Consider the following 15,320-nt stretch of genomic DNA (forward strand, 5'->3'; position numbering starts at 1 on the left):
CATAGGTCTAAAGGAATATGCTGGGTGACTGAGTTAAGTCCTCATTTCTTTCAAGATGTGTGTAATTGGTTTGGTAAACTACTTGAGCTCCGTCTTCTATAGCAGGCAGATCACAGTGCTGTTTCTTCTGTGCAAATGTAAATGTGAGGTCCTTCTGCTATTATACGGAGTCATTTAACTGTTCCTTGTTCATACAAACCTTATAGCCATTGCATCAAATGGATGCTTTTGCCAGGGATAAAGATGGGAGTGTTTCTGGAGTTAAGTATTTCAAACTAATATTTTAGTAAGTGCTTTTGAAAGTAGTTGCTGGGGAAGAGAAGGATTATGCGAACTTGGCTGTAGGAGTGCAGTAGCGTGGTCCTTGCCTGCCAGTGTCACAGGTTTGGCATCTGTCACAGCTGGAGGCTGTGTGGATGTCCCAGTGGCCAGATGCTGGCTTCCCTGCAGGTCAAAATTCCAACATGAGTAGGGAGCTGCATTCCCACTTGCTCTGAATTTGAAGGTTTAAGAATGATTAGCCTAGTGTAAATGATGTGGGTAGGTAGTGTTTAACTGATTATTAAGGTAAAAGATGCTGATTATTCCTGTTCCTTCTGGTGAAATTATGGCAGGTAGGGAATCTGTGATTCTGCTTGGCAGCACTGTTAGAAAAAGTAAAACATCTCTTAATGTGAAGGTACTAAATAGCAGGTCAAGCATAGCAGTTAATGGTTGATATGATGATGTGTGTATGAAAATACACATTTTCTTTATACACGGTATGTTTTAAAATCTGTGGTTCTTTTTAATTTGTCCTTTGCTCAGAGGGTGTTACAGGAATGAGAGGCTTATGGTTTACAGTGACTCCTTTCTTGCTTCATGCCGCCTCTGTGCTGGAGCTAATGCTCAGAGATGAAATTCAGAGCAGTTTCCCTGTCAATGCATTTGCTGATGTTCATAGGACAGGGTTTGTTACAGGCTCCTGACCAGAAGGTGTCAGAGGAGTTCTTCTGTTTCTCTGACGCTGCAGGCTTCTCCCGGCAAAGCTAAGCACATTGAATCCGCAGCACTCAGACAGCTGTGTCACAGAATCACAGAATCACTAGTTTGGAAAAGATCCACAGAATCATCAAGTCCAACCATTCCCATCAACCATTAAACCATGCCCCTCAGCACCTCATCCACCCATCTTTTGAACACCTCCAGGGATGGTGACTCAACCACTTCCCTGGGCAGCCTGTTCCAGTGCCCAATGACCCTTTCTGTGAAAATTTTTTTTTCTGATGTCCAGCCTGAACCTCCCCTGGTGGAGTTTGAGGCCATTCCCTCTCGTCCTGTCCCCTGTCACTTGGGAGAAGAGGTCTCCCCTCAGCCTCCTCTTCTCAAGGCTAAACAACCCCAGTTCCCTCAGCTGCTCCTCGTAAGTCTTGTTCTCCACCCCCCTCACCAGCTTCGTTGCCCTTCTCCGGACACACTCCAGAGCTGCAACATCCTTCTTGTAGTGAGGGGCCCCAAGAAGACATGCAATAGAGCATCTAAATTCTTGGTCTATATCTGATGTATGGTACAAATGGAAGGGGTTGTTTTCATTTTGGGACACGCAGTGTGAATAAAAATTACAGCATAGCACTGACCACAAGGTACAGGGAGGAACAAGGAGATGCAGTGGCTCTTTGGGACTGTGGGCAGGAGGTGGGCGTGAGGGATGAGAGGGCAGTGTTGTCAGTGCTGTGGCAGACATGAGCCTGGGCTGCGGCTGTAGGTGGAGGTGCAGCGCTGTGAGATCTTGTCATGCTGAAGGTGAGGGGGCCAGGGCTTGCCCACAACTTAGTTCCAGTAGCCCCAGCCTCGCATTTCAGTGCAAACCCGCTCTCACTGTAATCTGCCAGGGGGAACGGTTGAAAGTGTCCACGGATGTTCCGTGCTGTGTTCGTTGTTAGCAGAACACTCTTGTCACTGGAGGGGGAACCACTTTGGCTTGGGAACTGCTGCAGCTGAGCTTCTTGGAGACGTTGCTTGTCACATTTCTGACTAATCCTTCAGCTGCGTCTGGTCTGTCAGGGCACCCATCTGCAGAGTCTGTCAACCTAGAGATCCCTTGGTCCAGCTCTCTTTTTAGAACGTGCCATCCCCTCCACAGAGCGGAGAGTATGGAGGAAAAGGATAGCAGACAAACAAACTAGGCAGAATAATTCTGTCAGGTTGGCTGGTTTTGAGTTTAATCAGAGGAGGGGTCTGAATCAGCGAATGGTGGTGCTCTCTGTGATGGGGCTGTGAGTGGTGGGAGAGGCTACACCGGCTCTCACTGTTGTGCTCAACTTCGCACAGACAGGCAGGGCTTGGGGTTCCGCGCTTGCCACATGTTATCTGTGTATCTGTGTGTGCCATGTGTAGCCATGGCAGCATCTGGAAAGGGCAGGTACGTGTATTTCTGAAAGACAGAGGGGTGGAATTGCAGCTGTGGTTCGTTAATATCATTGTGCCCAAAATAAATGGTGCTTCAAAAGTATCCCCTCTCCGTTGTAACCGAGTGGTTCCCTGCATGTGTTCCTGCCGCCTTGGTGTGTTCCAGCAGGATACAATAAATTAATGAGACTTTAATTGCAGGGTTGGGAAGATAAAAAAGTCTGGAAGATGTTGATGTTCTTGATAGTTGCTTCTTTTACAAGAGACAATTCAGTATTCCATGTGGGTGGATCATGGCACAGAGGACCATTGAAGGACAGCTGAAGTCCTTCAATGTTTTGGAGCTGGTTCATCAGCAAGGGAGGGCTGGCCCTGCTCTTCCTCGCCTTCTCAGTTCAGTTGTGCTGCAGCCTTGAGAGGAACCGCTGTGATGCAGAGGAACAACAGGAGCGGGGAAGGATGATGATATCTCCTGTATCAGAGTCAAGCTGGAGGCCACTGAAATGCACCCTTTGGAGCTTTCCTGTCATTTGTGCTGAGAGAATGGAAATGTGGATGGATATTTGAGCAACTAATCTGGCGAGGGGGCTGGAGAACAGGCCTTATGAGGAGCGGCTGAGAGAGCTGGGCTTGTTTAGCCTGGAGAAGAGGAGGCTGAGGGGAGACCTCATTGCTCTCTCCAACTACCTGAAAGGAAGAGAGGAGGGTGCTGGCCTCTTCTCCCAAGTGACAGGGGACAGGATGAGACAGAATGGCCTCAAGCTGCACCAGGGGAGGTTTAAGGTTGGACATTAGGAAAAAATTTTCACGGAAAGGGTCATTGGGCACTGGCAGAGGCTGCCCAGGGAGGGGCTTGAGTCACCTTCCCTGGAGGTGTTTAGAAGATGGGTGGATGAGGTGCTGACGGGCATGGTTTGGTGATTGACGGGAATGGTTGGACTCGACGATCCGGTGGGTCTTTTCCAACGCGGTGATTCTATGAGTCTATGATTTGAAACAATCGAGCATCCTCTCATCTCCCACTGTGTTTTTAAGTTCACAGGCGTGTATTGTATCCAAAGGCCTTCTTCATCCTTCCCTTCTCCTTGCCTTTCTCTTCCTTTACCCTGGCAGCTCGCTGGTACTGCAGGGGAAGAGCCCGTTGCAGCGTCTCCTGCCAGCTCGGGGTCGGCGTCACAGGCGGCCGCCGCCGGGGGGTTGGGGGGCGGCCCTGGCAACCCCGCCCCTCCCCGCTGTGTCCTAGCGACGCTCGGGACGCGGCCAATAGCGCCGCTGGGAGCCGCCGCGATGGGAGCTCCGCAGACGGGGTGAGTGGAGCGGGGGCCGGGCCGTGCTTGCCCGGTTCTGTCGGGACGCGGAGCGAGAGCCTGGGGGGGAAGGAGGGTGGGGGTGCAGCCGGGGGCTGGCTCCGCGTAGAGCCGCGCCGCTCCGAGCCTTGGGAACTCGGGGACCGCCGTGTCGCTGCGTCCAGCGCGGGGGGGATGCGCCGCCTGTCCCCTCACAACGAAAGCGCCGGCCAAGACCCCGAGAATTCGTTGTATCCCCTCCGTCCGTGAAGGGGCTGGCGGCAGGTGTGCCCCTCCTCGGTGTCTGGCTTCGCAGCCGCGGGCTGGAACGTTCAGAGCATCCACACGGCCCCGAGGCGGCACGAATTACAGATCCTGAGGACCTGTGCACGTCCCCGTCTCTGTAACGTGATTTGGCACGTCCTGTATGCTGAGCGATGCTCTGGGTAAAGAACCGACCGAGTCCCTTGCTCCCGGCCGTGTCACAAATCGGTAGCAGAACAAGAGCCTTTTGGCTCCCGTTTCCATGCCAAGTTGTGCTCAAGATTGGAACCTGTAGAAAGATTTGCTTGTATAAAAGCCTTTGGAAAAAAGAGTGTTTCTTGTATGCAGAAATATATAGGACTCCAAACAAAATACTTAAAACCTTATTCTTGGAAGATTGTTTCCCTCTAGTTACCGTGAAAGGCACTTTTGGAGTCGGGATGATAGTTTGTTAGAACAGTTTTGGGGAAACAGTTCTGCCGTGGCTGATGGCATTTATTTCACAGATGTATTGAGGAATAGCTCCAATCTCTACCTTACAGGGAAAACACTGGAAATTGCAGAGCTGTGACTTGCAAAGACCTTGCTGAAGTGGAGAGGCCACCACATGTGGGGTTTGCCTCTGCTCCTCACTCTGGGAGCCGTTCAATAGTGCTAGCTTAGTACAGCAGTCAAATGAGCCACAGGATCACAAAATAATTCACTCTGCAAAAGACAAGGAAGATCTCTTGTCTGGTCTGCTCATGGGGTCAGCTGACATCAGACCAAGTTGCTTCATTCAGACTGACCCCTGCTCCGGCTGCGCAGCCTCTCCTCCTTCAGCCTCTCCTCACAGGGCGTGTGCTCCAGCTCCACCATCCTGGTGGCCTCCTTGAGCTCACTTCAGTGCATCCACGGCTCCTGTGCACTAGGGCCCAAACCTGGATGCAGCCACGCACATGGGGTCTAGTGGGTGACAAGGAAAGGGGACAATCGCTTCCCTCCTGCCAGCTGTGCTCCTCTTATTTCAGCTCAGGATGCTGCTGGCCGTCCTCGCTGCCCGGTGCTGTGGCTGACTCACCTCATCCAGCTTGTGTCCCCAGGACTGGCTGATCCTTTCCAGTAGAGCTACGTCCAGCCTGTCTGTCTCCAGCTTGTGCTGTTTGTAGCACAGGGTTGTTCGTTCCTGGGTGTAGGACTTTCACCTGGCCATGTTAAACTTCCTAAGGGTCCTGTGTAGCCTTTGGGCAGTGCTGGGCGAGCCACTGTCTGTGTTCCAGAGCTTCGTGACTGCCTTTGGGTGCAGGCAGAGTAAGCTCATTTCTGTCTGCTTGTTAGATCTCTGGCTGCCTTTGAGGTCATTGACCATGCCCTGGGGCAAAGTATTCATAAAATAAAGTAATTTTCACGGAGTATCTGGCCAAAGAATCTTCAGTGGTTTGGCCATGAAATAGTTCAGGTTAGGCAAAGAGTAAAGAGAGCAGCTTGAAGCTTTTGAAACAAAAGTGAAAGGTGAATGTAGCCTGTGTGTCCATGAGGCAAACAACTGGTAGTCTCATTGAGGTCAGCTGGCCAAGGCTGGAGGGGACGTGCAACTATTTAAGCAGAGATGCAGTGTGGTTTGGAGAGACTGTGACCTTCCCCTTCCTTGTTATCACCTGAGGAAGATTGTACCTGGGCTTCAGGGTTTTGTGAGCTTGAAATAATGCAATTAATTATCATTAGACTGCACAGCCCCATCCAGATTTCAAGTCATCTACTGACTTCAATGAAGTTTGGTTCAGTAGCTGGGTTCCAGCGTGGCTTCTTATTCTTATAAGCACAGCAGCAGAGGTTGAAATCAAAAAATACAGAAGCCAGAGCTGTGCCTCAAGTCCAAAGGTGGTGCAGCTGAGGGTCTGCCAGTGACCCAGCTGCACAGCAGCAGCTCCCCATATTTTGAAAAGGGCCACGGCCTAAGGCTGTAGTTGGAAAAGTCAGTTCGCAAGTGTTACAACCCTGCCACCCTACAAAGCAAGATCCTCTTTTTGCGGAGACTGGGGATTGTTTTCCTGGCTTTTCATCTTCTGGTCCTCTTTCACAGAGAGAGGAATCCAAGTGCAGTGTAGTCACTGGCCGTATTCACTTGGCTCAAGCTTGGAGGCACCAAACGGAACAAGCATTTATGTTGAGTTGTGTGGCAATGCCAGCAGTTGTCTTCTAAATGCCTGTACTGGTGGGTTGATGGCAAAATCCCATCCTCTGTGATGGAACTATGCTGTCTTTGGAATCTTAGGCCCACATGTGCCTGTTGGGCTATTCCCAGCTAAAATTCACAATGTCCTGACCTTCAGGACTTCGTGTCATATTCCAGTCCTGCAGAAAATCACTTTGCCACCATCTGCTTTCCTCTGTGGAGACCCTGACGGCATTGTTTTTTGAAATGGGATGTACTTAATGGTGGCTGAAGAGTTTCCTTAGGGAGGGTATTGCAGGCAGTGGCCAGGTGTCTGGAAAGTCTCCTGGGAGGAGTCTTTGCTCCCAAATGGAACATGTTGGGCAGGGGCCTTGCCTTGTGGGGTTCTTAACTGACAGTCTGTGTTTGAATTTGTTCTGTCTGGAGGCTGGCTGAGCCTTTCTTGTTTATGTCCCCAGCAGAAGCAATGCCAGATCCATTAGCTTGTTAAAGCGAGGAATGGTCTCCGTTAGGGCAGGACTCTTTGCTTGATTGAAGGAGCAACGAACTCCAGTGATCATGTAAAACATGGGAGCTGTAATTCCCTGTGACTCTACCGATCAATAACTAGAGCTTTGATGCTCTCTTAGATTATTTCTTTGGTGAACGGTCACTGATTTAATTGCACTGTAAATTATTAACTGTGAACATGTGCTTTACAAAACTGATGCTGGATGCCTACTGTGACTTAGTCCTTTCAAATGAATAAGAGCGGTTTTAAAGATCCTTTTGATACACAGCACAAGCTCTGCACGCAGTGCGTTGCGCTGTAAGCAGATCAAAACCAGATACTGTTAATAAATAGTAATGGTAATGATAATGCAATGAAAATCTGGTATAATACAGAGTTCTAAGTGGACACTTCCTTAATTTACTAAAATCCTAGTCACTGGCTCTGGTGTATTTTTTGTTTTGTGTACTTAGTCATCTGCACAGCTGGACTCCCTGCCACTGCAGACGTAATTCCTTCTGCGGGGCTTTGGGCTGATAATTGGTTTACTTTGGCCCTCAATACATTCTTTTAAAGCAGAACAAATTGTGGCTTTTTTGGTTTGTGCCTCCGTTCTGTGTGTTGATTTGTGTCCTTGTACTTGGCTTTATTAATTTATTACTTTTGGGAGAAAAGCAGAGTTGTCTCTAGCAACAGCAGTTTGTTTTCATGAACAGGCAGTTAAGGTGTTACCTAGGAGCGCAGATGGTACCGAAGGGTGAGTGAGCACCTGGCATGCTGCTGGTCTCAAAGGGTGGGAGGTCAAGATGCCCACATAAAGCAGAGACAGACCTGGGAATGGGATGCATCTGCCTCCCAGGGTCCCCTCCTTGTGCCAGCGGGTGGGGAACTCCCTTCATGTACTAAGTTCTTCAGGGTGTCCAGAGAGAACATGTGCTCCATGCGCATGATGGTATTTGGTAGACTTCCTTGGTGCCTGGGGGAAGGAAGTTACCTGGTTTGGTAACTCGCCCTGGCTGCCCTTGGGCTGGGAATTGCACCTGCACCTCATCCTCTGGAGTGCCGAGTCGGTCTAACTCTTTGGTGTCAGTGGGATACTCCAGGGGGACTTGGGAGAGGTGTCAGCATGGCCCGCTCCGGCTGCACTTGCCTAAAGTCTGACAGGGGAGGATGAACCAGTCAGTCAGCATGAGCAGGAACTGGGCAGCAGCTGCTAGTGGGCACAGACTTGCAGGGCTAGATGCTGCTTCTGCACACAGTTTGAACCCAAGCTTGAGCCAGTGCCCGGGTGTTCAGTGAGGCTCTGCTTGTGCTGCTCTTCTAGGCAACTGAGGCATTCACCTGGGCAGAGAGCTTGGGTGTCTCTGGGAAGTCAGGCTCTGCCAAAGCCTAGTGGATGCCCTTCCATTCTTTCCAGTGGTTTCCTGGGTTTTGTTTCAGGCCCAAAACATTTCCTCGTTTTCCCCAATACTCTCTGAACTTTGAGTTTAATTCAGCATTTTTAAAGACCAGCCTGTTCATAATTTAAATGAGAAAACGTGTGCAGAGTTGTCTTTGAAACTAAAGTTGCTGTGTCACCGTACTCAGGTGGGAATTGTGTTTTGACTAGTTACATGGTCCATGAAATATTAGATGGAAGGGAGTAAATGAAGAGGAGTTGGATTGAGTTTCTCCTCTGCCTCTGTATGCAACTGCCAGGGCGTACTGTAAGTCAACATTTAGCATAATTGATGTAATCTGATGGTTTCAAATGCAAATGGTTTTAAAAAGTAATGTAGAACAGTTGCTATAGTGCCGGTATTTGATCAACGTGCATAACAAGGTAAGCTAAATTGTTTGTTTAAAGTTTAATTTATTGTTGGTAGGCTACTTGGGCGATTATTGTGAAACCCCAGATAAAATTCCTGTAAATTCATGATCTCCTTGCTTTTTTTAAATTTTTTTTTAATCAAATTGTTCTTTCTTCCCCTGAACATGCTGTTGTGTGTGGTGCCCTGGCCTAATAATAGACATTTTTCATGAATCGTCCCATTGAAAGACAGGCAAGAGAGGTACAGTGGCATTTAAATTTAAAGCCAAAGAAAACCAGAGAGATCAATCTCTTGTTGTGTAATTAAAATATTTCCTGCCCAGAGAGCCTGAAGGTCAGGCTGAACACTATGCAATGTGTGGCTGAGTGTGTGCATTTAACAACGTGAATGGATCTAGACTATTAAAAACTTCAGCTGACTGAAATGTATTTTGTTGTTTGTCCTCTTTCCAGAGGGTGACGTATGATAAGGTTGTGCTAAGAACTCTTAAAAAAGGTATCTGCTAGTTACGGATGCTTCTGGTTTTGTGTTTAACTCTCATATCTTGGGTTCAATTTTTTGAAGCTCTGATCTTTGTCAGCTAGGAAGTTGTAGCTCTGTTGGCATTCCAGAGGTGCAAGGCATTTCTTGTGTGGAGCAGGGGAGGGCCTTACTCTGACAATCTACATGATCAGGGTCTCTATGTTTGTTGATTTGGCGGATTTTCACCAATAAAGAGAAGAGAGATGCAGTTTGTTCACTTTGGATTGCTCAGTGTATGCATTAAAGACAATCCTGAGTATTTTAGCATGGGAACTGGAAAATACTCGAGAGGTTCTTGCATTTCATATTGGACCCATGTTTATTGCTCCAAATACAGAAAAGGACTTTTGCATAACATGAGGGGTGTTTTGAGGGGCAAAGATTGGCAGCAGGTAGTGTAGCCCAGCCACGCTGGCCGCTACGACTGCCTAGTCCCAGGACTCTTTTAGACTGAGCAGCCCTTCAGAGCTGTTGTGCTACTGGCTAGTCAGTCTCGTTAAAATCTTGAGAGCATGGTGTGGCAAAAGCCTTGGGTCCTTGGCTCTGAGCTGTGCAGGCTGGTACCGAACTGAGCGATGGGTTGCCCGGTGTCTGTGCTTTCTAACCCAGGAAGACCTGGGTTCTCAAGAGAGATCCTTCATCACTTGCCTCTTTTCTGACACCTGGGTCTGGAGGGGGACTTTCTTCGGTCCTGCCAGTGCAAAGCGTGCTCTCCACAGAAAGGCCGAGGTGGTGAAGAGGTGGTAGCTGGCTGAGGGCTGGAGCAATAGTGATGGGATTCCTGCAGACACAGGAGTCTGCTTGCTGCCCCAACTTTGGCACAAACTCTTTGCTTTCCTGCAGAGCGTGTTTGGATTTTATTGAGTTTGAGGAAATAGGCTACACAGAGCAGATCTGCTGATTTTTGGTAAAAGGTAATAAAGTAAATGTAAAAATGTAAAAATGTAAAAATGTAACACAGTAACTGTATTTAGAGAGCAAAATTGTTCTCATCAATGCAAGTTGCACTTCAAACTATAGCCATGTGGGGCCAGCCAGCAAAACCGTAATGCCGTACCGTAGGCTTCCTGGCCTGTATATACCATGGAAGTTATGAATCTTGCCCTGCACAAGTTTTGTGCAATTGAATTTATCAATATGTTTGTGGGATAAACATTCTTGTCTGTCTGTTTAAATAATAGCCTGGAGTCACTGTTGTGTTCACATAAATGCTCCCTGAAATGGTTTAGGATGGTTCCTAATGTTGCTGTTGTAGATTCGTTTTCCTGAGTTGTTTGTGAGTTCTATTTGTGTAAAGGCCAAATGGAGAAATGCTTTTTGAGGCAGGCTTTTTTGTTCATGAGCAAATTAGTGGTTAGCCAGACAACATTGTAACAGATACGTAGCTGAATCCCAATTGAGAAAATTGTTCAAAACAGAAGGTTATATTTAAGCCTATTTTTTGACATCTGCAATTGAAGCAACCTAGTTTTCTGTATAGGTGTTTGAAGTGGCAAATTTGATGTACACTCCCTCTGATGGAGGGAACATTAAAGAAGGGGAAATAGCTGTTAAAATAAAAGGTTGGAAATGTGGATACAGAAGGAGGCTTCGGCTAAAAAAACAAATAAATAGTCCCTTCATCAGAGCAGAATTTGCATCCAAGTTAATAACATGTCTGCTAACTTTCAAGGCAGTGAAAATAACACGGAAACAGTGTTCTGTCTTGAAAATATATTTTGGTGCTAGCAGTTTCTGTTAACCTGAGTAGATGGAAGAAAGCAATTTTTTTGGTGTTAGAGACCAGACAATAATGGCTCAGAGCTGGCTATGAAGACTGCAGGAAAATTCTTTTGTAGAGATAAAGTTGTATAAGTGATCTGTCTGGAGCTGGGATCTGGATTAGGTGGCTTCTGAAGATCCCTCCCAAGCCAAGTTATTATTATAGGTCTTTGCGCAAGCTGCCAGAAGCTCTATCACTGCCATGCCTACCACGAGTTGGGAGGCGGGAGGAGGAAGGGGAGCATGAGGTGCATGGTAGGGCAGTGCAGTGGTGCAGGAGTTATGGGACATCCCCCTCCCTGGAGATGTACCATATACTGCACTTCTGACAAAGCCCATGGCTGGGTAGCAAGGGAGCTGGAGTCCATGCCAGTAATCCAGCTCCAGATGTTGTATGATATGGTGATGGCCTGGTGAAGGTCACCTGAGGAGGCTGTTGCGAGAGTCGGTCTTGGAGGAGACTTTCAGAGCTGGGCTTTCTTGGACCCTGTGCCTCAGTGGTGGGATGCTGGTCAATGCTGAACTGCTGTATCTTACGTAGAAGTCAGTTGTTTCTGATAGGAACGTTCCACAGACAGTAAGATCTTGCTTTTACATAGTCTGATTAGCATTTATCTGACAAAATGTTGGGCTTGATTCATCAAGATAGCATTTTGTGCAGCAAACTATTGGGTAAGTATGTATAACTTAAGCTGTAATAATTTGACTATCAAAGGGATTATATGCATCTATATTGATTTTATTTCAGATTTATTGGAACCTACAATAGCCTTACAGACAAACACCTGGTTGGATATTTCAGCAATGCCAGGATAAGACGACATCTTGTGAGATCAGGACTGGTGAGACTGAAAAGTTTCCTTTTCTGAGAAAAAAAAAGAGGAGAGTTCTTTGTTTCCTCTAATAGTGGACAAATCAAACCACTAATGGATTTGTTGTTTGTTTGTTAGAGGTATGTGTTGGTGAGGAGTTGACCAGCTAGCCAAATGTGAAATCATGCTGTGCCAGATCACAGCCATGCGATCACACTGAGACTGAGGGCAGGTTTGTTTAATCCAGGCATTTTCTGCTGCATTATTACCTACCGTAGGTCATCTAGATAACAGAATCACAAGGTTGGAAAAGACCCACAGGATCGTTGAGTCCAACCGTTCCCATCAGTCACTAAACCATGCCCCTCAGCACCTCATCCAGCCGTCTTTTAAACACCTCCAGGGATGGTGACTCAACAACCTCCCTGGGCAGCCTCTGCCAGTGCCCAATGACCCTTTCCATGAAAAAAATTTTTGATGTGCAGCCTGAACCTCCCCTAGCGGAGCTTGAGGCCATTCTGTCTCATCCTGTCCCCTGTCACTTGGGAGAAGAGGCCATCACCCTCCTCTCTACAACCTCCTTTCAGGTAGTTGTAGAGAGCAATGAGGTCTCCCCTCAGCCTCCTCTTCTCCAGGCTAAACAACCCCAGCTCTCTCAGCCACTCCTCGTTAAGTCTTGTTCTCCAGCCCCTTCACCAGCTTCGTTGCTCTTCTCTGGACTCGTTGCAGAGCCTCAACATCCTTCTTGTGGTGAGGGGCCCAGAACTGAACACAGGATTCGAGGAGCGGTCTCACCAGTGCCGAATACAGAGGGAGAATAACCTCCCTGGACCTGCTGGTCACACCGTTTCGTCCTAAGGCTGCATTACTGAAATCCGAATGACAGAAAGCCAGAGCTCGGAGCTTAGCTCTGTGTGCTAAGCAGTTTTGAAGACAGTAGTTGCAGCTGAGGAAATGCTTCACCTGACACTGAGCGTGTTTCAGGATGACAAGGTCCAAGGGCCACCTGGGGCTCTCAAAGTGCTGCCATGGGGGCTGCTGGTGAACGATGATTCCACACAAGAAGGAATGTGCTAAGAGTCAATATGGAGGCCATACTCCATGGAATATCAAGCTTATGCTTCCACTGCAGCTTCTGTAATGCAGCAGTCATAATGCCTGTCTGCCTGAAACTGCGAAGAGTGGCTGACATGGATTGATGATGTATCTAAACATTGGAGAGCTTTGGCTTAGCCCTGAGCTTCTGCTCAGTAAATGCATTTCCAGTAAGAAGTTACATGTGGCACTGTATTACTGTACTGTTCTGGTGATGTGAGAATGCTTGTCAATCTGCTTGCATTTCACATCCAGGCAGAAGAAGATCTTTCATGGAGGTGTTTTGATAAATTTAGAATGTTTTATGTTTTTTGGTCTGTATTTCTTTTTGCTTACTGGATTTTTTCTCTGCAAGATCTTTCAGTTTGCAAATATACAGACTCATATTGATTCTCTTGGTTTTTTTTTTAAACTGTGAGATCTAAGCATCTTTGACTCTATTAGCAGTTTAAATAGCTTCAATGTTATTTTTCAAAAGTGTTTAATGGAAAACTGAAGGATTTGGTAAAGGTGAATGTGCTGAATATTTTAAAAAATACCTATGCACTCCTAGGTGTGATGCTGGTTAGCACAGGCAGATGCAACCCTCACACAGTGGGAAGGCGAGTGTTTAATTACCCTTCACTGACTTGGGCGATGGCCCGTGAAGAGTAAGGGTGAGCCCTCAGTTGTTAGAAAACGTGACTGCTTCTCTCCTGCTCTTGTTTGGCTGGTGGGGTCCATGCAGTCAAAGAAACTACAGTTTTGTGCTGGGAAGGTGAGCTCCAGCACCACGACAGAAAGCAGAGGTGCTACTCTGTTTGAAAACATACTTTAGTCTGTTTTCTGTTCTTTTTAGTCACTTTATATTTGATTACCACAGATCTCAAGGAGTGGAAGAATAATACCTGATAAAGAATACTGGCAAAATGTTCGGAGGAAGGATCAGCAAAGATACGCAGAGGAGTGCCTGGCTCAGGCCACGTTTCAGAAGATCCTTGATATGGAGGTATGCATTTACTAGGGATCTGTAAGCCTTTTCAAATACTTCCCAGCAGACAGACAGTGGCTATTATCTCATACCAGTCTGTTTTCTGTAGCTGTGCCCTCATGCTCTCCTGAAAATGTATCTCCTGCTGGGAAGAGGGACAATCTTTGTACTTGGCGTCCCCCACATGGAACCTCCACTGGCCTCTAGCTGTTAAACCATACTGCCATTAGAACAGACACTATCTTGGCTCACTTAATGCATGCTGGCAGTTGTCAGATTCTGGGGTGATAGTCACAGGCTAGTTTGCTTAAAAAATTCTAATAAAACCAAAATAATTTGAACATGGTTATATATGTTACCTGAGTACAAGATTTGGTCACATTCCCACTACGTATCAAGAGTGCAGCTGGTCCCTACAACTTTACAAATGCTCAGTTGTTCCCTTTCTGATATTAATACACATGGATGTAATGCAAATGGATTGAGTCAGTAGTAGTTTCATAGCTGGGCAAAATGAGGATAATGGCCAGGGAGCAGGTGAGTGATAAGCAGAACAGAAGCAAATGCTCTTACATTCACTGACATCTCATAATGTCTGTTAATGAGATTTCTTTCTCTGATATTGATAGCGTTATCACGAGCTGGAAATGAAAAGGAAACTTGAAAATTCTGTGAAGAAGGTGAGGGTGCAGAAAATCAAGGTAAGGCTTGAACGCTATTGAGTACTGATGGGACTTGCTAGTTTTGCCCTGTGCTAAATAACAGCCCTGAGTCAGGCCAACGATTCATTGAATCAAGCATCCTGTCTCTGTGGGTTATGGAAAAAGTACAAGGAACAAGCAAGTAGAGGATGATCCTGCCCCAGGTTACCTCTTCTAGCTCTATCGAATGGCTCAGGAGCTCCCATTCCTAAACATGATTCCCTTTGAATCAACTTATTATTTTGGTTCTGCAGTATTCTTAGTTGTGGAATCTAATTGCAAGTTGAATAAAATGGTACTTGCTTGAATTTCTGCACAATAATTACTGTATCTGCTGTCTGATAATTCTGTTTGATGCTCCATTGTTCTCATTATGAACAAAATTAATAACTATTCCCCTTTTCCAAGACATTTGTGATTTTACATGCGTTTTTAATATTCCTTCTCATTTTCGAAGCTGAAGACCCTCAGTCTGTTTTCAGTCGTTTGCCTCTCCTCACGATGTTTATCTGAACCAGCATGTAACTAATGAAAAGAGTTTGGTGTTGTGTGGGTAGAGCTTGATGCTGTAGTTGTTACAGTAGTGGAAATCCCAGAGAAGTCAATGGTTCTCCCTATGAAGTCACTTGGACGCGTATGGGAAAAGTTGTCATTTTGGCTGACATGTCCTCAACATCCTATCTCTTCGTGAGAGCCTGCATTGAGAAGCATGCGCTGAGAAGCTAGCTGCTTCTTTGAGCAGTTAAAGAACAGTTTTGAATCTTTTTAGTTTTAATAATGCGTTTGTGAGCAATTAATCAGGTAAAGAAAGGAGGAGATTTTAATGAAAACCACTGCTCACTATGATAATTGCAGAAGCATTATTTACTGACTGAACTCCTGCTGGTAGAAAGTTGCCACTGTGTAAGCAGTGACCAAGGCACCCTATTAAGGGATTCTGGAGTTGGGTACTTTTGGAACATAAAGCAAAACTGCTTCCTTCAGTGAGAAGTGTAAAGGAGACGCCTGCAGATATACGATCTGTGTCTTTGCTGTGATGCCACGCTAGGACACAGGAACCTGTCT

At 46.7% G+C, this 15,320-nt stretch overlaps 1 protein-coding gene across 3 annotated transcripts in view; it reads left to right on the forward strand.

The window, feature by feature from the left end:
- The window catches only part of LOC138723113 (glutamate-rich protein 3-like), a 36,567-nt gene that overhangs the window by 858 nt on the left and 20,389 nt on the right, over positions 1–15,320 (forward strand). For all 3 annotated transcript variants that reach the window (XM_069862002.1, XM_069862001.1, XM_069862003.1), the window contains exons 2-4: positions 11,426–11,519; positions 13,447–13,572; positions 14,184–14,255. In XM_069862002.1, coding sequence (XP_069718103.1) covers positions 11,426–11,519; positions 13,447–13,572; positions 14,184–14,255 — 292 coding nt within the window. The remainder of the gene's footprint in view (positions 1–11,425; positions 11,520–13,446; positions 13,573–14,183; positions 14,256–15,320) is intronic.

This window comes from Phaenicophaeus curvirostris, chromosome 8, assembly GCF_032191515.1.
Source record: "Phaenicophaeus curvirostris isolate KB17595 chromosome 8, BPBGC_Pcur_1.0, whole genome shotgun sequence".
Classification (NCBI taxonomy): domain Eukaryota; kingdom Metazoa; phylum Chordata; class Aves; order Cuculiformes; family Cuculidae; genus Phaenicophaeus; species Phaenicophaeus curvirostris.